The 24,264-nt window shown below is 39.5% G+C and overlaps 1 protein-coding gene across 1 annotated transcript; it reads right to left on the bottom strand.

Annotated features, from left to right (window-relative positions):
- Positions 1-7,448: 7,448 nt before the first annotated feature.
- Positions 7,449-23,909, bottom strand: LOC150090192 (acetoacetyl-CoA synthetase-like). Its single transcript, XM_090390194.1, has 13 exons — positions 23,830-23,909; positions 23,209-23,297; positions 21,946-22,043; positions 20,152-20,266; positions 19,729-19,807; positions 17,903-18,056; positions 16,977-17,057; positions 16,069-16,255; positions 13,737-13,859; positions 13,527-13,640; positions 13,274-13,399; positions 7,709-7,908; positions 7,449-7,610 (listed from the first exon to the last, which is right to left on the bottom strand). Exons 1-13 carry the CDS (start codon positions 23,907-23,909, stop codon positions 7,449-7,451), a joined length of 1,608 nt encoding a protein of 535 aa, XP_090246320.1.
- Positions 23,910-24,264: the final 355 nt, after the last annotated feature.

Here is a 24,264-nt window from a genome sequence, read left to right as displayed (position 1 = left end):
AGAATACACGCTTTTTACTGATTCCTCACCTTAGCTGCTTTAGCACTTATACGCACGCACTCTCAAGAGTAGTAGCAATTTTATAATTCAATGAAGATCCGAAGTTATCGCGGTTGATAAAGCAAACAGATCTTCAGTCGTTAGAAACACAAAGACAGATTGTTATAGCATCCATTATGATCCACTACAAGATGGCGGTAGGGAGTTAAAAGTAAGCAAAGTAACTGATAAAAACTGAAAGAATATCAGAAAAATATAATCGATACTTTAAAACGAAATACAGCGTTTTGTTATGAATGCGTCCATAATTAGCTTCGAAAGGAATATAGTTAACGAAAAGTTGCTAAAGGGAAATTATTTCAATTAAATTAGAATAGTTAAATTACCTGACCTGTTTAAGTTCAGTTATCAGCCAACGATGACGGACAGTATCTTCTAGAACAACGCCAGTCTAACTTTATCTTCTCCTGTACTGTTTAAATGTAGTCGAGATAAAGGGGTTGAAGATCGCAGAAGCTTATCAGAAAATTGTAAGCGACTGGAAACGATGAAAGGTTTTAGGATCTTTTTAATCCAAGCAGAAATAAGTCACTTCATAGACTATTCCAATCATCCTCCTCTTCTATTTGTATGAAGTGACAAGGTCTTTGAGAAGGTACGTGGAACTTAAGATAATTAAGGAATTAGGTGTCTCTGTTATCTATTATACAATATGCAAGACCTTTCTCGATGAGACTCTCCGTGACACAACAGTACTTTTGACACTGGTAACTCTCGTTTAGAGATCTCTGGTTTTCCTTTACTCTTTACATCTAGGCAGCCACTATAGTGGAAACCAACGCTTCAGAATCCTATCATTATTTGATTTTTGTTTTCTTCTCTCTGTCTTCTATCCTATATCTTCGGTAAAGTTTGCTCAAAACAAATCCTTCGCATAGTTCATGCATAAAGTCTCTGAACGCATCAATATTGCTGAAATGCTGGGGGTGGAATGCAACAGAAACTGTAAATACTATCACAGTTTCTGTTGCATTGACCTCTCTTCGAAGAAGCAGGGGCCAAAGATAAATTCATCTATCAAACCGTACTATAATCATTATAGGCAGGGAGCAAGCTTTGATGTATCGTGTGTAGACTGGTCGTTGTCCAAATCAAACAGAATTCATAGTTTTATTCAAGCTGAAATGAATGAGCATATAATATTGTAAGGCCAAGAAGTTTCTTCTTCTATTTGTGTGCAAAGGCTAGTCGAGTTTTCTGTTTGTCAGCGTAGAAATGGTGTGAGTGATCATTCAGAGTAGTGCGAAGAAACAACTTCCTGCCAATTCACTCGCTGACCCCAATTTCGAAGCTCGTATAAATTTCTGAGGGGTTTCTGTTGTCGAAGAGGATTACACTTACTTGGAAACACATTTCTGGGGCGATTAAACTTGGTGCCGTCTTTCTAGCTACCAATAATTTCGAGATACAACTTTGTGTCCCATAATCTTGGGAGTTTGGTGACATTTTCGGACGAACTTGTACTTCATCGCATGCATCCAGCAGCTCTTGTGGAGGACTTTACACCATATAGCTTGCATCCCGATAAACCAGAGAGCCCCGCAAATCTGAAATCATAGGGAAATGGAGAATGGAATGGAAGAGACAGAGATTGGTCCATCAAGCACAATTGAGGTCACACCACCAACACAGGGGACACAACCAAACTCTACCGAAAGAACAGAGGAGACCAAGGATTCCAAAATCGGCCACGAAGAGGAAAAATACAAAATCGACGTTACCGAAATTTGATCGGGAAACCCGGAGTACAAGTGAGGCCAAGCAACCAAGCGAGCACGTGGGAGGGCTTGAAGAACAACATAAAATGCCAGAGGGAACCATCTTAGACCCAACACTCCCACAGGGAACTGTGCCAGAGCAGACACTCCTACTGCGTATGAGCAGACACTCCTACTGCGTATGGCCCTCAAAAATATAATGAAGGAGAATAGTAGTAGGATCTCTTCATCCATCCGTGCAGAAATAATCCTGCAATGGAATAAGCTAGAGACCATCCTAATGAACACAGATACAAATTACCAGAAAACAATGGCAACCCTGGAAATCCTACGTGCAGATGGCAGCAATCAAATGCCACAGCGCGCCCCATCATAGAACACAGAAGTTAAAAAGAAAACACTTCTGCCAACGCCCAATATAGTCATTTTAAAGACCAACAGGGGAAGAAACCAGTACAAGTGAGGAAGTCAAGAAAAACGTAATCCAAAACCTTAGAGAAGAATTCGGAGCAACCAGAATAAAAGCCATAAGACGAGAAATCCAGGGACAGTAATAAAGACGGAGAGTAAGGAAGAAGCAGAAGGAATTATAACAAACCCCAAGATCCCTACACTGGGCCTCACAGCGGAGGCCCCGAAGAGAAAAAGGCCCTCGGTGGTTATCTTCAACATGGATCGGGATATAACCCCTGAACTTCTGACGGAGGAGATCTACAGCCTGACTAAAACGTGGGAGGAATCGATCACCAATATCCTTAGTGCTATCATCCGTGAACCACCAGATATCCTTAATGAACAACAAAAGGTAATATGCCAGGCAAACCAAACGTATAGAACCCAAGAAATAGAACTGCCCTTCACAGTCGATGAATTACAGGGCCTTGTAAATGCGCAACAGGAAATGTCCCGGCCCGGATCTCATCGAACCAGAGATGGTCAAAAAAGCCGTGGAATGTATACCGAACCTGATACTTAATCTCCTCAACCGATTCCTAGAAACTGTGAAATTCACGACAAGTTGGAAGACTGCACACCTAAAACCTATCTTAGAAAACCCAACAAAACCTCCGGATCAACCGGCCTCACATCGCCCCATAGCCCTACTCTCTACCCTAAGCAAACTCTATGAAAGGCTGCTCTACAAAAGGATCATGAACCATAACAAAACCCCCAATCTGGAATCACCCAGGCAATATGGATTCAAACTGGGCTTCTCGACCATTGAAGCAGTCCAAAATCTCATAACCAAGGCAACCCAAAGTAACAAGAAGTACTTTCTGGTAATAGCAGTGGATTTTGCCAGGGCCTTCGACACCGTCTGGTGGCCGAGCGTCCTTGGCAAGTTCCGGAAAGCAGCACTCCCAGAAAACTTGTATAACTGTGTCCGGGCATATCTGTTGAATTGGAAAATTGAGGTCGTCACAACTTTCCGAAGAGTTGTTAAAAGCGTCCGAAGGAGCTACCCACAGGGATCTGTCCTGGAGCCACTAATGTGGAACATGGTCTTTGATGACTTCTTGGCTCTGGACCTGGGAAATGTGGCCAATCAGGCCTTTGCTGATGATCTCATTTTAATGGTCGAAGCGGACTCCAGAACGGGACTTGAAAAACAGGCCAACCAAGCACTACAAACCCTACAGAATTGGGCAAAAACACATATGTTAATGATTTCACCAACCAAGACAAACGCAGTACAGTATTACTAAAAGGCTCTCTAAATATCAGACGACCACCGCAAATAAAGATAGCGGGATCCAGCATTAAATTAGCAAAGCAAATAAAGTATGTAGGTATTATCCTGGATGGAAACCTGTCCTTTACACCTCATCTCACCTACCTGAGAGAGGAACTATTCAGCACTTGTAGCAAGAGTATCTCGCAGGGACTGGGGACTCAATAGGAAGACCCTGTCCCTGTATTATAAATCAATATTCATCCCAGCGATCACCTACGGATCGCCAATCTGGTTCAGGAAGGTCGGAACCGCGGTTAACAGAAGACTGCTGGACACTATCCAAAGAAATATACTTCTAACTATAACTAGGGCCTGCAAAACGGCGAGCACCAACGCTCTGCAGGTCCTGGCAAGACCTCTTCCGCTGGACCTCGAGGTGACTAGACGTGGACTCATGTATTTACTGTCCAAGGATATGCCTGCCTCCATCTATGACTTTACTTTGGACCCAACCAACAGCCGGACGACAGAGAAACAACGAATAGTGGCTCACATGTTGAAGATTTGGCAGCACAGATGGGAGATGTCGCCAAATGGTCAAGTTACAAGAAGCTTCATACCGATAGTCGCAAAAATGTACCCAAAAGCCCCCTCGTGGTTCTATCCTGGGCTAAATACAACCTTCCTCCTGACGGCCACGGCCCATTTAAAGCAAAACTGAACGCACTCGGAATAATAGAAGAGTCCACATGCACCTGTGGAGAACCTGAAACCTGGCAGCATATTATGCACGACTGTGAATGCTACAAAGAACACAGAAGCAGACTTATAACTGAGATTCAGTACTTGCCGAAAAATCAAGAGTACCATCTACTGGATTCAGAAGATGAATACAAAGCCCTCAGCCGATTTGCACTTGACGTCTTCAATAGACGGCGAGCAGAAATAGCCATCCACAACGAACAGATGACCACAAATAATAAATAAAGGCAAACTGATAAAACATCAACACAAAGGAAAGGATCGCAAAATACTAAGGACAAACGGCGTAATATGCAGCAGAATAAATGGAACACCAATACTATCACTGAAACAGCATCGACCTAGGAACCAGTGGGAGTGGCACCAGCCAGGATGTCGTCGCTCCCAGGATGAATCCACACACCTAGAAAAGGACCAGGCCCCACCAACGAGTCATCATTGAACTGCACTTGCTGGAGGGCACTGCAAATTGCCGCTATGGCGAAATGGGCGGGCTCCCTTGCCCAGCCCACTTTCTCTCCCCATCCCTGGTTGGGTGAGGGGACGGTCTTCTTGTTCATCTGGCTAAACGGCCAGATGAACAACAGAACACAATACTACACATGTACAATATCCATACACTTTTAAATCTCTGGCCTTCCCAGCGAACTGGTACACCCACAATGAAAGCAACACGGAGATGGGGGGAACCCCTGGTGTCGTTAGACACTAAATACACTTTACACTTTACTTTTATCTGATAAAAACGTCTTTCATACGTTCTTCCAAGAAACCATATTGTGGTTCCTTGGAAGAACGTATGAAAGACTCTAGCATATTGTGGGTTTATTACCAATTTGTGAAAACACAGAGAGAAGTTTTTTTCTCCAGGAAACTCAGGTTTTTCGCTCAGCGCACAACAAATCGACAACAGAACGTGTACAATTTACAGGCAATATATTTGGCGCAAAGTGGCCTTAGCCTCTGGTGCGCCTAAAACCCTACAACAAACGAATAAATATGGGAACGAATATAATCTTAAGGTCTTCCCAGCCCTCGTGGGTAGCACAGTTGGTAGGTTAGCCGTCCTCCCCACTCGATGACAGGAGGAATTTTTATGGGCCTGTTTCACATACGGCCGAGTTAGTCGGTCTCAGGCAAGAGTAGCATAGTTTCTTTCTTTCTGAAATTTGAGTTTTTTGTCCAACAAACAGAAAATCGACCTCAGAATACACATAATTTACAAACAATATGCAAGGAGCAACATGGCCTTAGTTGCCGATGCTCCCAAAACACAATAACAGTCTTGCCCAAAGACGTATTATTGTGCTAATAAAGTGGCCAGGCATTGCACAATCACTCAAAAAAGAAAAAAAAGCACACAGAGGTGAGTTAAATGAAAAAGAGTATTATTAGTTAACAATAACTGCCTCATTTTTCAAAAATTATCCACCATAATTCAAGCACTGATTCATTCTATAGACCAGATTTTTATACTCCATTCATAAGTGTTTTTTTGTTGCTGTTGGCACTGCTATTTTACAGCTTCTTTCCTACAATTTAACACATTTTTGTAGTAAACTTTATTAGATTCCAACCGATATAAAACACACAAACTATTTAGAACGATAAATTCCAAATTTATCATGTAATTCCAAAGATAAACAATTAGCATCATCCTCTATCATTGTTTATGCAAGATTCCCTAATACGAACTATTAACAATATCCTGAAACAATCAGCCGGAATTCCCAAATTCAGCAATACTAGACAATTTCAGTCATTATTAGGTAGAAGCCCTCGCAATAAGACCTGCCCAAATATCTGCAGGAACAACACCTGTCCACCCCACACACAGTTGGAAATTCATTCTAAATATGGCACTAAAGAAGAATCAAGAATCCAAACAATAGAAAAAGTCCAGCTGGAACCACACAGTAACCAGGTCCCAGTCACCATTTAAGAGTTCCGGTAAGTACATACCACATTACAAATACTTTGCATTTTTCTGCGTCAGTGTTTCGACTTTCCATTGAGTTTTGCTCCACTTCTAGGGTCGATGAGGTCTCTTTTCGCTTTCAGCCCACAAATTCCAACTTGGACTTGACCCTGAAAGGAAGGCACGGAAATGAGCTTAACACAACAATAACGAGATCATCTGGACGCCCTCTGACGGTGTCAAGGAAACTCCAAGAAAAGTTGATTCCATACAAGACTTTCGAGTCTTCTATGGAATCCAGCCACAAAAAGCAGATCGCTCCATCCAAGTCCAGAACAGGTGGAAATTCTAAGAAATCCCGAGGCCCAAAAAGATATTGAATGCGTGTGGAAGCATAGCTGCGAGTGAGTGGACTAATTGGGAGAATCGACATGTTTAAAAAGACAAAGCCAAGAAAAGATGAAAGAAATTCTCCATTGTGTGATAGTTTAATTGGTGTGTAACTTAGGCCGGCTAAATTGGCCACTCAGTGAAAAAAATCCCATAAAAGTTTCTTGTGTCATTGACAACATTTAAATCCCAGGCAATTTCCATTCGCTGTGGAAGGACAGTGATTACAACCACTGCCACTGGCGCAGGTTATATTATTATAAAAAAAAAATGTCATTTAGAGCCACCCAAGAACTATCTCATCTACCCGTGTTTATTATAATTGTAAATTCCATGTATTCTGTAGTCGTTTTGCCTGTTTTTCTGGACGAAAAACACGATTTTCCGGGAAGGGAACCTTGCTATACTCTTTTGAAACTTAATAACTCAGACAAGGAGTGAAAAAAAAAAAAAAATAACCATAAAAGTTCCTGGCATCATTGACTAGATTCGAACCCCCCCTTTTTTTCACTCGTTGTGGGAATTACAGTGATTATAACCACTGAAACCTGCGAAGGTCACGCTAGTCTAGTAAAATCATCCTTCTGGACGGCCCTCATGGGTAGCACAGTTGGTATAATCACTATCTTCTCCACACCATGTGGAAAAGACCCGAGTTCGAATGACCCGACGAATTTTTATGGTCTTTTTTTCGCAATGGCTGAGTTAGTTGGTTTCAGACGAGGATAGCATGGTGTTTTCTCCCGGAAACTCAGGTTTTTTGTCTAGCAAACAACAAATTACAGACATATACGTCCCTAATGGGCTAGGTTTCTGATGCGCCTAAAGCAAACAATTCATAAATACTTCTCGTTAGAGGAATTTTGCCTTCTCTTTTAATCATCAATTGATTACACATTTTAATTTCCTTCCGTGCTGAAAGACTTCATAACTCCATACTTGGGGAGTCTGAGAAATCTTGCAAGAGTGGAATGTTAAAAAAGAGATCCACAGCTTCAGGATTTTGCATTGCTGTCCTGTTAATCGATTTTTCTCCAGCTATGGCATTTCTCACAGCAACTTCGACCTTCTTGCCATTTATCGTGTACTATAATAAAGAAAAAAGACATCACAAATCCACCCAGTTACAATCGTGTATACTGATTTTAATTGAAAAATGCTAATAGAGATAATGTTCAAACATACTGGAATGTCTTTGGTTTCAATGATAACAGCTGGAACAATAAGTTTGGAAATTTCTGCAATTTTGTGTTTAATTCTAGTCACAAGGTCTTCTGAAAACGTTTGACCTGGTGCCATCTTCAGGAAGAGGATAGCCCGTTCTTCGTAACTATTATTGAACTGAGAAACACAGATACTGTCCTGTACTTCATGGAACTCTTCAACTAGAAAAAAAAATGCATTTCTTAAATTCCAAAGAATAGTTGAGAATCAATATCAAATATATAATAGAAAACAATCATTCCACAATATGATTAAAGAAAATGTGTACAGGGACTTACCAATACTGTAAATTTCTGATGTACCAAACCTTACACCACAAGGATTGAGAACAGTGTCGCTGTAAGTAAAATATTTCGATTAACATATTTTCTTTGATTTAATTTTTTATTTTGTAACACACGTCTAGAAATACAGAATTAACAGCAACTAAAAAATTACAAAAGAAAACTAGGAATATTCTTCAATAACTGCACGTAGTATATACACTGGCCAAAAAAATAGGAACCTTTATGGAATCGGGCTGGCTTTGCTTCGAATAACAGTAAATTTTCTGCTCATGGTAAGGGGTTGAAATAGAGTATTTCTGGGGTTGGTTGAATTCAGATGTTATCTGCTGTTCACTGGATGTGCTATTTTTCCGTACGGTCCTTCTTAGAGTACGACGGCTTTCCTCTCGAAGCATTGTTTTTCTGTCACATTTGAGATGTGGAAGGACCCCTTGCTTTCCACTCATAAAAAACCTTTGAGATAGACGCTTTTGAGAAACCAGTTTTGTCTTTCATTAATTGAATCGTAGCTCCTGCTAAACGTGCATCCACGATAAGACCTTTTTCAAAGTCTAATTGATCACACATTTTCCCATTCTGGCTTCAGATTACTGTAGTCGAACAACCTGTACAGATTTGTACTCAATGAGGTATAAAGTCTTTTGTCAATGATTTTAATATAACAAACGAAAAAATGTAAATCCAAATTATCCATCATTAGTGCAAACCGAAAAAATACTGATTATAATCATTATAAGTTTGTATAATATACAGTATAAAAACAATTGTTTTCACTTTACTGCGCATTCCTCCCAACATAATATGCACTCTATTTGTAATAAATTATAATCATCAGCGTGTGAAACGTATTTCACGCACGGTTATTCAATAAATTAAATAATAGTAGTATGCTATCCACGCTTTCGTAATGCAGTTTACTTATTTATTACTGGATTTTAATAATAATTGAAATTAGCATGAATTTAACGTTTCTGCTGTGATTACTATAATAAATAACTTGTAATGATTCATGATTTGTGTATTTAGTAAACTGTTACCGCAAAACAAAAAAAGAGAAAAAAAGTAATGACCTTAATAGTCGAATTATTACACGCGATCAGACAGACGGACATGGTGAAGACAATACGTGCTTTATATGCTAACACGTCTAATTAGCGTAGGTGAAAATGAAATGAAACATCTGGGTTGACCTGTTCAAAGTAAACTTCTAGGTAACTAAGGCCATGAGAGATCAGTAACTGCTGTCTATAATTTTTTTTTGTTTGTCAATACATGGAAGTGTATATTTTCAGAAGGGGAGAAACCCTACATGTTCACGTAAGACTAATTAACTACAGTCTAGAATGAAAATATGTTTATGGAAAACTGTTGTGCACAGAATGAGATAAATGAAATTAATTATCGTATTTTATCCATATCGTAATATGTGGCAGAATTCACATCAAAGTTAATTTAGCTCACAGAAGAACTCTCACCTTCGTCCCAACATCACAATACCACGCGTGGCAGGATTAATACAGCAAAAGTCTCCTTGGGTCCACACTCCTACAAGAAACGATAGACATGTTAGCTTTTGGAATGACTGGAAAAGATTACATAAATATCAAAAATTATCTAACAGTGTGACATTTTAATACGATATAATTCGAGCCCTTGCTGCAAGTGCAGTGGTAGCAACTACTTTCCCACACTGCATACAGAAGGTCTGAGTTCGGTTACTGGCCGATGATGGCTGAAGGATTCTTCCAATAAGAAGGAAGAAACATTTGTGAGCCTTTTTTATATTTTTTAGACAAAAGTAGATGTAGTCTCTACATGTGAATGACTGTATTTATTATCCTTTTAAGAAGTGTATGTTAAGCACCAAGGCAGCTTAGGCCATTTGGCATCACTGTATCGTGTCTATAGTAGTATTCAATCTTCGATCGGTTTGTCTGTTCCCTGGATGAAAAACCATGGAACAGAACATGGATCATGAAACTGTCGTTCATGACCTACTAACTCGTCCTAGTTAAACAAAGCTTTAGTTCCAATCATCTGATCCAGTCTGTTGATTGTCTTCATAGCTGGACATTGAAGCAGCAATCAGCAGCTAAATTCGTCCTATAGATTCTCTTTCTTCAATACATTTATTAACGATATTCGAAGACCAAACTGTCGTGTTTTCAACGCTTGTTTTTGGCTAATGCAAAATTGAAGGCTTCGCAACTGGGTTGTCATCATTGCAACACCAGGGTACCTGCCCACCCACTGATGAGGAGCCAATAAGCTCTGAAACGGTGCCGTATGGGTGATGGTATCCGCTGAGAATAAGTAACAATAGTCTTCTCCTATGATGAAGCGTTACTTATTCGAGGTAGTGCAATATCATGGCAATTCGTTGTGAAGGTATTCACAATATGAGATATACTTAATGATGCCAATTCATAACTACTTAAGTAGTTGGCTACGTGCAGAAATGATGCAATTGCACTAAATCGTACGCTAGTAAAGGATATTCTTATCAAAACTAAAGAACTGAAATGGACTTTGGCAGGATACATAGCTCGAAGACATGGTGACATATGAACTAAGAAATTAACAGAATAGTACCCAAAAGGAGCTAAAAGAAAACCTGGAAGACAACATGGAAGATGGACAGATGAAATTCAAGAGTCCGTGGGTAGTAACTGGATGCTATAATAATTAATGATAAACACCAGCCAGGAATTAAACTAAAAATTTACTATACAATGAAATAATATACAATGAAATATGATGCAAATAAAATAAAACACTGATTAAATTATAGTTAAAATATAATTAAAAACAATAAAATTAATTAAAATAAACTAGGTTAAAAGCGATAAAACAATAAAATCTGGAGCTTTCGGAGAACTGCCGTCTCCTTCTTCAACAGCATACTACCAGTGCTAAAACACATCCTTAAGTAGCCGGTCCATGGCACTCATGCACGTGATCATCAGACACATGATCTACATTCTCCATGCGCGTATCGGAAATGGAAGTGGCTCGGGAGCGTGTCAAACAGAAACGGTCATCCCTTCTGAGGACAACTGCCTCAAACAGGGGGTGTAAACGGATCCCCCTGTCCCTATTAATAGTATTGTGACTGGATGAACCGATTCGCAAACTCTCGAGCCACTTGCGTTCCCAAAATCCATGGGCGCGGTCGGTAATGACCGCGTCTTCAGGGGAGATCCGATGCTGCTTTTCCCAGAAATGCTCTGCCACAGCAGACCTCGCATAGTTAGCAGTCTTGATAGCGGTCGTGTGTTCCCCCAGACGGTCCTTTAAACGTCGGCCCGTTTCCCCCACATAACACTCCTCACAATCCGGGCACTTAATCTCGTAGACCACATTGCTAGTATGGTCCTGGGCTACGGGATCTTTAACTTGGGATATCACTGTGTGCAACCTCCGACCCGGAAGTTGCACACAGCGAGTCTGGCACTCCCGCAATGCCCGTACAATACGTTCTGAAAGGCCCGGATAGTAAGGAATGCATGCAGTAGCCACAGGGGCAGGCCACTCCCTACGATTGGACTCAACCCTATGAATATATTTGTCCAAGACCCTCTGGGGGTATCCACATTTCCTGAGGTCTGCCGTGACTTTGCAAATTTCTATTTCCTTTTCTTCAGGGGTACTACAGTGGGTCCCCACCCTATTCAACAATGCCCTGGCTACACTGTTCTTATCATGACAAGCCTGTGCTGAGCTATAATGAACAAATTGGCCACGGCACATAGGCTTTCTATAGATCGTTGTTTTTAATCTAGATCCATCTCTGCTCACCAAGACATCCAGAAACGGGAGGGACCCAGCTTCTTCCACCTCCGAGGTAAATTGTATAAATGTGGAAAAGCTGTTGAGCATATTGAGCACCTCATCTTCCTTTCCCTTTTTTAAAATAGTGAAGGTATCGTCCACATATCTCCTCCACTCGCGCATGGGGAAATTCAACTGATGAAACACCCTAGTTTCCAGTTCCTCCATTGCCAAATTGGCCACAATGGCACTGATGGGGGAACCCATGGCCGTGCCATGGACCTGCTTATACATAACTTTTTGAAACACCATGGTAGTGCTTGCGAGGCAAAATTCCACACCTTTACAAATATCATCAATGCTTAGTAAAGATCTAGCACTAAAGCAATCATCTCGTTCCAAGGCCGATCTTACACAATGCACCCCATGTTCAATGGGGATACATGTGAACAAGGATACCACATCAAACGAAATCATGAGTTCGTCTTCACCTATAGATTGGCTTCTTATAAAGTTCACAAATTCCTTGCTGTTTCTGATTACTAAACTGGAGCGTCCCACTATAGGAGAGATGACTCCAGCTAAAAATCCAGATAAAGCATAAGTGGGACTACCCACAAATGATACTATAGGTCTCAACGGAATGCCCACCTTGTGCGTCTTATGCTTATGCTTATGCCTATTGCGTGTGTTCTGTGGTCGATTTGCTGAAAGAAAAACCCAAGTTTCCAGCAAAGTAAAGAACCATGCCACCCTCGCCTAAGACAGACAAACTCAACCATGTTTTGAAAAAAGACCTATAAAAAATTCATCGCGTCATTACGGGAACCGGACTCAGATCTTTTCTAGCCTGTGAGGGAAGAATGGTGATTATACCAACTGTGCTACCCACAAGGGCACCATACTGCATACTTAACCATATATGTATGTGTATTGCGTAGTTTAGAAACATTAAAGTTTAGTTGCCATTTTTCGGACCATACCTACAACCGAATCAAGTTTTCTTGAAGCCATATGTCCTGGATTGATTTGTCAGGAAAGACTTTCCTTTCACAAAGCCTGAAATGATAAAGAAATGCAGACGTCTCAAGAAGTCTATGAATGAGTGAGAAATTTGCACTTCTCCCGACCAAGGAACCACTTCAGAGTCTACCAATAATGTCAATTGAATCCCAATGGTATGATGAAATTGGCATTCAGGTGACCTCACCATGCACTAAACCCTCGCAAACAGCACAGTGGATATAATCACCATTCTCCCCACATCGAGTAGAAAATGTGTGAGTTCGATTCCCGTCAATGATACCAGGATTTTTTGTACTTTTTTCACACCGTAGCTGAGTTAGTCGGCCCCAGGAGAGAGTAGCCACCCTACTCTCTGCTGGGACTGACCAGTTAATGGTAAGTGTACTTAGCTAAGTATTAATTGAGTCTGTAACTTCAGGTGGTAATCATTAACAACACTTACCAGGGAATTTGCTGAAGTAAGCTTTTTTGTATTTATTATCACTTGCTTCATTATAAAAGCCTAGTGGTTGTGAAGGGAAAGGCTTTCTGATAATCATATCTCCTTTTTGACCTATAACGGATTTTCCTATTAAAAAAAAAAGGAAAAATTCTCAATAACCAAAAGTTGTCGTAAACTTCTGCTTTCGTTTTCCAACACCAATTAAAAGAAATTTCAGCGTTTTTTCACTGAAAATAATGGAACTTAGCCTTACCGGATTCATCGAAGCATTCCACTGCCATACCTAAACTAGGAGCCTGAATTTCCCCAAAATAAACAGGAAGGATGGCATTGCAGCCCGCAACAGAGCACATGACGTCTGTACTTCCTAAAAGATTAGAAGGCTTTTAAATTACGTGTTCAATGTTTGATCTTGTTATTTTGTTTATAACTACGATTATTCAATAGTTTACTTATTTATTACCAAAACTTGAGGACAAGTAAACGTCAGACTTGATGTGTTGGTAAACATAGTCCCAATTCTTCGATGTTAACACTGAACCTGAGGTAATGATTGAACGAAGGGTCTTCAGTTTTTGGCCAGCTCCTATAAAGAAAATAAAAGGAGAGACCGTTATAAATTCTGTTGGTACAGAGATGATGATACTTAGTAACAAACTAAAGGTTGTTTAATTGTCCAAAGCCAGAATCTGTCTGTTCTTCACACGGGCTGAAACCAGTTCAGCTTTTAGCTTTTGGTAGAGAACCAGGCAAATGCTTTGGGATTAACTTATTTATGACTTTGGAGATCAAAGAATACGGGAATTAATGAAATTGCCCCCCTAAAAGTAGTCCATGATTTCATCTAAAAATAAATTGCAGCGTGGTATATCAATGGACACAAAAAGTCTAATAGGTAATCCTTAATAGAGAGTTCTCATCTTCTCTAGAAATATTTCAGAAGATTTGAGAGATATTTCAAACTTCTGAAATGAAATGTCATTGAAGAGGTAGAGCATAGAAGCACTAGACTCCTTTTTTGCGATAAATAAGACAAGACTGAGCTTTAGAAAGATTGGAGCTAAGTAAGTTTCCTTACCCTCATTGAAGAATTACCTGAAGATCGCCATTGAAATATTTGTTAGTGAATATTCGTTAGTGTCTGAAAAGAAACTTAACCATAGATTACGCCAACATTAGTGGAGAAGCTAGAAGACAGAGACCCCTCTATCATCACTAATAATGAGTGGTGAGATTAAACTGGATACCCAGTTGCGACCAACAGTTGGCAATCCATCAGATGACAGCCCATTTAGATGACCATTATGCCATACGCGATCCAAAGCCTTAGAAATGTCAAGGGCAAATGCTTAGATTTCGCCAAATTTTTCCATTGAATGTGTCCAAAGATGAGTAACTTAAGCCAGGGGAGCAACAGTTTCGGAATCCATATTGGTGATCTTTCATCAGATGGAAGTCTCCTCCGAGAGAGTTTAAGAGGTGGTAGTTGATGAATTTCTCCATTACCTTGGAGAGAGAGAGTAGAGCTAAGTGCAATGGGATGATAGTTGGATGGAAGGGGATTTGTAATTCATTTTAAGAACTTGCTGGATACGAGAAAATTTGCATGCAGTAGGGAAAACTCCGGTGGAATAAGAATGTGTGAAAAGGCGTCACGAACATGAATAAGATCAGGAGCAGGGGATTTGGGAAAAAGGCGAGAAATACCATCAGGACATGCATCTTTCTTGGTATCCAGATTTTTCAGAATACTCCCAATATCCTCTGTCAGAAAACCACAAGAGGCATTGAGGAGAAAGTGTGCAAATAGCAGGTCAGTTTAATCTTTATTTGAAGTTGCAATAGAACTATCAGGTTGTAATAGAGATGAGAATATCGATGGACTGAAGTTGCAGCCAATAGCTGTGACAAGAGATCAGAAAGCTGACATACCATTTAAACAAGAAACAAGTTTTGTGCTCTTTGCCTATCCAAATTCGAGTTTGGATTGATTGGTAACTATTGCACAATTGTTACGTGCTTTAGTGAAGCAGAAAATGAAACTAGAGCAAGCCAATTGTCATAAACAACATTCTTATCTTGAACAGCCTTAGCATATTTATAGAAAACCAAGGTTTAGAAAAAGGAGAGATTTTACGGTGGAATGCAGAATAACGGATTTCACTTCAAGAATAACTTCATTAACAATATCTGAACAAACATCGAGATTATCAGATTTATGATTTGAGGTTCCTAGATGAGCGCTAGAATTGACTGTGTACTTTGAATGGTCGTTGGTGAGAAAAAAGATCAAGAGTGTTGGGTATGTGATTAATATTGTCTGGTATTCTAGTAGGTAAATGAATAAACTGTTCGAGATCATCAATAACCGTAAAAGCCTTAGCATCTCGACCAGCTTGGTCCGTGTAACTAGAATACTGAAGCTACATGGGGTTGCGAAAATCGAAGCCACCGCCCTCTAGAACAGATAGACTGGGGAAGGTCGAGTTTCAAAGAAAGGAAGTCAAAGAGTTCCACGTAATTTGGATTTCCAAAAAGAGATCCAAATGTTCCAGTGGTGGTACTTGTTCCAAGTACAAGTACCACCTTTGAAGCTAAAGGAGTCATATAGCAAATAATTATGGTAACTGAGATAAGCAGTGGTGAGGGACAACCGATAATTGAGATACGTCAAAGTGTATCTCATACAATGGTGATAAAATGTTAAAAATAGGTGTTTTTTTGTACAATCCCAAGTAGTTAGAACTAATAATACTATAGATGGACATTATACTCGTATTTAAGTTTCTACTCACTCGGTCTGCACCCTGAGTTTTCCATGCATTTAAGAAAGTATGGGTATGTTATGAAGACGGTTACTCCAAGTTTCTCGATAAGATCCCAAGTCACGTTGAAATTCGAAAGAGGCCTTCCATTGTACAACACTATACTACTTCCTGTGGCCAGTTTTCCTATCATCCCATTCCACATTGCCCATCCAACCTACAAAGACACAAAGCCTCTCTTATTAAAACATGTAAAGTTTATGCGTGATATAAAATATTACAAATTGCAAATAATACCACTTATGTCCACCTTTAAACTGACTGACGTTTATTTGCTATACCTTAATTGTTTTTCAATGGAGAAGACAAATATTTTCACAATGGCAACGATCTCTTATTGGTGATCCTATGGTAGGTGCTACACCACAATGAGGAATTCTGACTCATCTGCCATACTCTATCTGACTATTGTTTAATCTGATTCTGCAAAATTTTTATGTAGAAGCTGGTGTAGTGTAGTAATCCTGATGCAAATAAAACTGCCCTCGTGGTTAGCACAGTTGGTAGGATCACTGTCCTGGTACCGTGTGGAAAAGACCCGAGTTCGAGTCCCGTCGATGTCAGGAGGATATTTTATGTGCCTTTTTCACAACGTGCCTGAGTTAATCGGTCTCAGGCGAGGGTAGATTGGTTTTTCCTCCCCAAAACTCGGGTTTTTCATCCAGTAAACAGAAAATGGACCTGAGAATACGCGCAATTTACAGACAATATACACAAGCAATATGGCCTTAGTCGCTGATGTTCTTAAAACCTTATTTGTATAACTCCCTTGTACAAATTAGAATTATTATTCCATTCCTGTCTTTTTAAAATTAATCTTTAAATAAACACCAGTCCACATTAATGTGGTCGGATTGTTTTATATAAAATTCACTTACATTTACAAATTGGAGTAAAATGTCACTCTGGCTCAAATCGCGGTGTAAAATGTCATCTCTTAATCCAAGTAGAAGCTTTCCCTGCAAAAAATTAAAAAAAAAGATGAGAAGTTTTTACATCTCTGTAAGAAAATGCAATTTTAAACTAGCAAACTAACTTCAGAAACAGGATGTCTAATTGGTATTTTTCACTTTTATTCCTGCGAGGCAGAAGAATAGATTTTCTTCAACTATACAATAGAATAATGAGATATACCATCTAGATGACTGTCAGCAACAAAGAGCTGTTGGAAGGATGGAGATATCAAAGTCTTCAAATTGTCTGAAAGTGTCATTTCAAGACATTGGTAACAATTCCACGAGGCAGGAACACTTAACTGCAGAATATGTGAACGTTGGCAACGGTCAATAACATCAAAAGACGACCAATACCAATGCCTTAACAACCAAAATCAATAGGGGATAATGTCTGCACGGCTATTTGGATTGGAGCTCTCACCGACTTCAATTGGAACACTGACGAGTGGAGTTAAGTTCCTTGTGTAACTTTTTATTCATGATATGAAACATTTATAATTTTCACGACGATGGTCATTCTCTGATGACATGCGCTTTCATTGCAGTTTTTGGGGTTTTAGTGGGTTTTATTAATTTATAGATGTTCAGCAAAATTTTATTGAAATCTCGACAACTGAAGATGAGATAGTTCTGATATTGTGGTGAGATATTGTTATTGGTTTGGTATCAATTAGCGTTTGATTACATTTTGTTTTAGAAGTGGACACTCAGCTATTTTTAGGTAGCTTCAACTGCGTTTGTAAACATAGTCATTGTCAACTACTCATAACATCCTTTTTATGCACTTACATATATCAAATTTAAGGGAATTAACCAAACAAATATGAATCATCTTGATGCACACTTACTCCTGCAGATACAACTATCGGCTTCGGTGGTCCTGTTGTTCCAGAGGTGAACAAGATGTACAGGGGATGGTTGAAAGGTAGCTGCGCGAACTCCAGCAATGGGATACAACCATTAGCATCTTTTCCACAGCTTAGAAAGTCTGCGAGAGAACAGCTAGAATGAATAAATCACAAATATTGATTTAAAGTCACATTGATCATGCGGAACATCACTTTCATATATCCTTTAACATTTAAACAATAAACACAGACTAGATTATTCATTTATTCATTGCGATTCATTGAAATACAATGAATTCATTACAATGCAATGCAGTGCAATATACAAATTGTTGAAGATAATACTGAAGAAAGTTCCAGACAAAAAAAAAACTGTCTTAGCTGACATCCGGAGGATGGCTGTATATTTTCATTTCTTCAGGTTTTTCGCCTCTAGGCTTGTTCGGAATGAGACGAGCGTTCATGAAGTTCTTGAAAGACAGCTTGGACACTCTCTCTCTTCTCCCTGTTCTGCAACTGTCCATTGATAGGATTAAGACAAACAACTTTTCCGAATTTTTGTGTTCCTCACAGTTTTTGATGACTTTTCCTTCTGATATGACTGGTGAAAATTGTTAGCGTTGCCCAAAGTTGTGTGGAAATAATTGGAGAACACCATGTAACAAAATTCGACCATTTCACATCAGAACCATGATATAAACTTCCAGGCTTCTAGTCAGATATCGCGACCATTGTTCTCTTGAAACAATCGTGCTTCAACTGAACCTTTCAAAATCAGCTCAAATAATGATAACCACAAAGACAGTTAAAAACGACATTCAAATCTTTGTAAGCGACAAACGAGTGCAAAGGGTAAAGTCCTACACAGACCTAGGACTCACCTGGGACGAAGGGCTCACTTTGATAGGATGATAAAGAAGACGTTCGCAGCACTGTGGGTCATACGACCTTAGCTCGTGGCAGTGCGTAATCCAGCGCTGATTTGTCAGTGCATCCTGAAATTATTCCCCTGTATCGCTTTATGCTTCTTAGATATGATCTCCTGCTTCTGCTTCCTACCTAAATAAATACCAGGATCAGAATATTGGATACTAGGATAGATGAACAGGGTGATGGGTAACCCTCTTACTATTTACAGATCCATCCTCCAGGCAAATCTGGGCATCACTCCTTGGAGGGATCTGATGGCTACAAGAAAAAGCTTCACTTCAGCACAGCTCCTAATGTGGCGAATTGCTGCCCCAGCTGTATCATCTTTAATCTCTGGATCTAAAAAGCGAGAAGAGATCATCCTGACTCTTGCCTTCCGCTTTGGATATTTTCACCAATCTTAATTCTCTGAGAGATGTCCTAGAAGTAAATCTTGCTAATATCTTAGAAGTCTTCAAGAAATTGAGCATCCATCCGGATAAATTTTGCGGAGATGAACTTTACAGAAAGAAACTCTTAGGGAATTGTCATCAGCTGATGAATCTGTGAAGGACACTTTCACCTGATCAATGAATAAATGAATATTACTTCAGGGTATAATTTCAACCGGGTCGAGCTCTACACGTAATCTTACACTTCTAAGTGCTGTGGGATGCGTCCACTCGTGGAGACAGGGGTCGTCATAATGTTTTGGCTCATGACTGCATTTGGTTAGTTAGAGTTAAGATTAATTTAAAATAAGTTGGAAATTAGTTATAATCGGGTATAATCAGTTTTTCTAAGTTATCTATTTAAAATATATTCAACAAGAACGAGGTTAACAAAAATATTGTCATTAATTCTAGAGAATATTTAATACTAGTAAATAATTTAACTATAAATAATTTTTTCATTACCATTTAGTAATCTGTGCCAATTCTCCGGATAAAGAATTGCTATCAGAAATAACCACCACCTTTTGAATGCTAGGAATGTCTGAAAAAAGAAATATATAAAACAAAATGAAAGCAACTTTGAAAGGTTCAAGAGTTAATGGACCATTACTTTTTAGGAGAAATCTTTTTACTAAGAATTCAAGGAGGACTCATTTCCGTTTTTATTTCCCAACCAAGTTAATTCTTCCACCCGGGTCAGCTGGATTCTAGGATGCGCGCTGAATGCGTGCTATGGGAAGTTTATTGCGAGTTGGGAAGTTTAAGGGGACTTTCTTATTTGAAGAATTATGTGTTCCTGATTTATGATAAACTTAATAATAAACTCTGGTCACGTTAGGTTCGATTTTTTATGGAAACTACCCAGGCCAATTGACCACAACGTACCTTTTATCAGAGCCATTATGGTGCCTGCAGCACCAAGTTTCTTTCCATCACTGACATTGTGCTCAACACAAAACATAATTTTCGGATTGGTCTGACGTAGCCGATCAGTTGCTGCCTGAAAGAATTTACAAGAAATAAACATTAATATGCGCGAACATTAATGAAATATTAAAATTTTAATCTTGAATAAAAAGCCTTTAATTCATTGCAATTAGTGTGAAAAAACTTTTTAAGCTGTTTTGTTGTAGTAGTAGTAATAGCAAATGATGCAAAAAAGCAAGCTTATATAGCATCAGCCAAAAAAAAAAAAAAAAAAAGAACCAATTTACCCATCGTACTCTCCAAGAATTTGTCTTTTTTTCCTTGAATTGAATTTATTCAGTCCATCTACTTCCACTATAACAAATGGAAGCCTGTTCCAACAATTAACCACCCGCTGGTTGAAAACAAACTTCCACACATCTACCCTGCAACCACCCTTCCTCAACTTAAATTTATGCCCACTTGGGTCATTAACTCAATCCATTCAAGAGTTTAAACATCTCAATCAGGTCTCCCCGCAGGTGTCCAGTCTCGAGACGCTGCAATTTTTAGAACTGAAGCTTTTCTATATAAGATCACCCTTTTGTTTCCTTCACCAATTTGGTTGCCCTTCTCTGCGCCCGTTCCAGCAGATCGACATCCTTCCTAAAGCGAGGCTTCCAAATTTGTATACAGTACTCAAATGCGGCTTAATATAAAGCCTTATATAAAGGGATAATCCCATGAGTAATCCTGGCAGCATGTCTGCACTGCTCATAGAATTTCATGTCTGCAGACATGAAATTCTCTGAGTCTATGATTTCATTTCTCAAGAGATAAAATTTTAAATTAAAATTTAAAAATGCTTGCTAATAGGGCCTTCCTGTTAACATTATAGACCCGCAAGCAATGTACAAAATTACATAAAAAATTAACCTACTTAAGGGCCCAAATCTTGATGATACGCCAGTGATTAAGATCCCTTTCATAAGTCCAAAGAAAAATCATCTCCAAAAATCATGAAGAAGACTTGGATGTGGAGTTAATCGAATGTTATCTTCATTACGTATTTGACTGTTACATAACAGCCACGACAGAGTACGCTGAATGCCATGACTTGTACGCACTCGTAAACTATACATTATCTTGACCCTTCGCAGAACACCCCTCGTGGGTAGCACAGTTGGTAGAATCGAAGTCCTCCCCACACTATGTGGAAAAGACCTGACTTCGACTCCAGTCTATGACGTGAGGAATTTTTATGGGCCTTTTTCACAACGTGACTGAGTTAGCTGGTCTCAGACGAGTAGACTGACCCATCTAAAACACGCGAACTACAAATTTGGTAGAGTATTCAAATATAAAATTTATGTTAAACATAAATAAAACATAAAACAACCACTTTATGTTAAATCCGTGATTGGAAAACCGTAGCTGAGGAGGGACTGCTGCCTAAAATCAGTAGGAATTGCCAATTTAACTAATGCTACGATTTTCTATTTGTAACAGATGTAAAAAGGGTCGGGATTGTGTGGTGGATGGGTAAACACCTCCAATTATTAAGGCCCTATTAATTATTAATGCAAAACCCCTGTTCACTGATTTTGTCCAATGGTGCGTAACTCTTGAAGAAGATGTACTTCAGCAACAAAAAAGTAAAGTTGCTTCTCGAAAAATGAAATTATTGTGATTGAGAAACATTTCTATTGTACTATTCAACTGCAATGAATTCACGTATTTACATTTAGAACACAATCGATTTTGGCAACTCACCTTCGGTCCATAATCCATAGATACAGATGTCCACAATGCACCAAAACTAGCTGCAGCGAATGCTGCTAAGACCGCCGGTAAAATGTTGGTGATGAAACCTAAACACAAATAAACAGCTGAAGTGAATCAACTCATTCAAAACGAGAGAATTAAAATAAACCAATAGTTAAACAGTTACATAACAGTCTAAATATTTGATCGCTTAGCACTCAGTGAGCAATTGAAACCTATTTTCGCTCACTTGAGAATTATAGAAAAGCCAAGACGTGCGCAGCCATGTGGGCGCTTAGGCAAGAACTAGTGGATGTAAGGGACTCTACACTAATGATACTATATATTCAAAGATTCCCACTATGCTCCCGTAATCTGGTCCTCAGCCCCACAAGCATAGCTCAGCCGACTATGGGCTAGAATACTGGATCATGCGGTTGGTCAACTGGCAAACGAGGAGACCATTGATAATCTTTAGGTCGATTCTCTATTCCAACCTCGTTATAACTCAATAGAAAATACCGATTTCAGAAGAAAATCTCTCAAAACTCTGTTAGCAAAACTCATCACAGGGATCCTAGACGCACCTTCAATTTCAAGTATTATTGGATGCAGAAGCCAGCGGGACGAGAACCAGGACGCACGAGACTTCGGCTCCAGACTACCATCAATAGCTTAGTGTGTCTCAAAAACGTGTTCCCATCCAGCACAGTTGGTTCCACAATCCTCAAAAGAAATGACTAGTACTAGAGCCCTCCTGGTAGCACAGTTGGTAGGATCGCAGTCCTCCCTACACTGGATGAAAAAGACCTGAATTCAAACCCTGCCATGACGGGAGGAATTATTATGGGTCTTTTTCACAACGTGGATGAGTTAGTCGGTCTCAGGCGAGGGTAGCATGGACTTTTTTCCAGAAAACTCGGATTGTTCGTCCACCAAACAGAAAATCGACCTCAGAACACACGCAATTTATAGACAATATCACTGAGCCACATGGCCTTAGTTTCCAATGCTTCTAAAACCAAACAAACTAGTACTAGAGAATATATTTTATTGTCACTCTGTAAGCCTGTATGCATTTCCAGCCTGAATTTGGAAATACGTTTATGATTGGTAAATAAGTATTGATGATATCTCGGTGTTAGTCATAAGTACCTGGAAATAATTATACATGTTTTCATGCGACAATTGTAACCTTAACCTGAATATGTAAGCACATCATCTTCTGTCAAAATAGATATGTTTGCATCAACTTCCTCTGTTAGTTGATACCTTGAATGCACACCTGAATCTCACTGAGATGGATGCATTTCAATTTTGTGTCGTGCTCTCCTTGCCTTCTGGCTGTGTAGAGACAAGACCTTACGGTTAAATAAATCGATAATAATATAAATATAAATGCAATTATATTTTTCCCTGATGGGGTTCCACCCCGTGACGGTTACTAGTACCAAGTGCACAGGGTGGTTGTTATGTCTGGTGTTACTGTTGGTTGAGGAACTCTCTGACTATACTACTGGTGTTCAGGATTGCCCCTTTCTGGAGTTCCTTGTATATGTTCTCTGTGAGACGTGTTCCTGCTAGGCTGTTATGTAGGGTCTTTGGCACCATTCCGGTGGTTGAGACGATGATCACGGTGGTCGTTACTTGTTGCATATCCAACATATCTTTGGTCTCCTGTCTTAGTTCGTGTACTGCCTAATCTTTTTCTCATGGGTTTTCTGGAGGTTGCCAGTGTTGGGTACCGCTATGTCAATCAGATAGGTAGCCTTTTCCTTCTTGTCGACAAGGGTTATATCCGATTTGTTGTGCGGCATTATCTACTCCTTTATAATGGCGCGGTCCCAGTACAGCTTGTGGGTCAGGGTCTCTAATACATCCTGGGGTTCATACTTTTGATACAGTACACGTTTTTGATCAACTGGTATTTCCTCGCTACCTTCTGATGTATTAACCTCGCTATCTGGTCGCATCTACGAGTATACTCCTTCTGGGTGATCACCTTGCATCGTGCGATGATGTGTTGGACCTTTTCTGGGGCCAGATGGCATCGTCAACATGTGTCATCTGATACTCCGGGGTCCTTGGCGATGTATTTTCTATAGTTCCCGATGTTGATTACCTGATCTTGGATAGGTGCTTGGATAGGTGAGTCTAGAGGTTAAGTTTTGGGAGTTGGGGTTGAATATTTACACAGAAATAACTGATTTAAATTTTACAACAATTTGTGCTCTCATTTCATATAGAGAAACATTGCTCCATAGGAAAAGCATTGTGGAAATCCTATAGTGAATTTTCCCATAGAAGTTGCATTGGTCCATAGACTTT

Source organism: Mastigoproctus giganteus, chromosome 2 (assembly GCF_048544385.1).
Source record: "Mastigoproctus giganteus isolate SK-2022 chromosome 2, ASM4854438v1, whole genome shotgun sequence".
NCBI classification, from domain to species: domain Eukaryota; kingdom Metazoa; phylum Arthropoda; class Arachnida; order Uropygi; family Thelyphonidae; genus Mastigoproctus; species Mastigoproctus giganteus.
This window is presented reverse-complemented; position numbering and strand designations above follow the sequence as displayed.

Excerpts from the sequence above, each read along its gene's own strand:
- LOC150090192 (XM_090390194.1), bottom strand. The coding sequence starts at position 23,909 with ATGCGACCAGATAGCGAGGTTAATACATCAGAAGGTAGCGAGGAAATA. Across the intron at positions 19,808-20,151 it reads CATAATGGCTCTGATAAAAG|ACATTCCTAGCATTCAAAAG; the intron begins GTACGTTGTGGT and ends TTCTTTTTTCAG. Across the intron at positions 16,256-16,976 it reads TTTTACTCCAATTTGTAAAT|GTTGGATGGGCAATGTGGAA; the intron begins GTAAGTGAATTT and ends GTGTCTTTGTAG.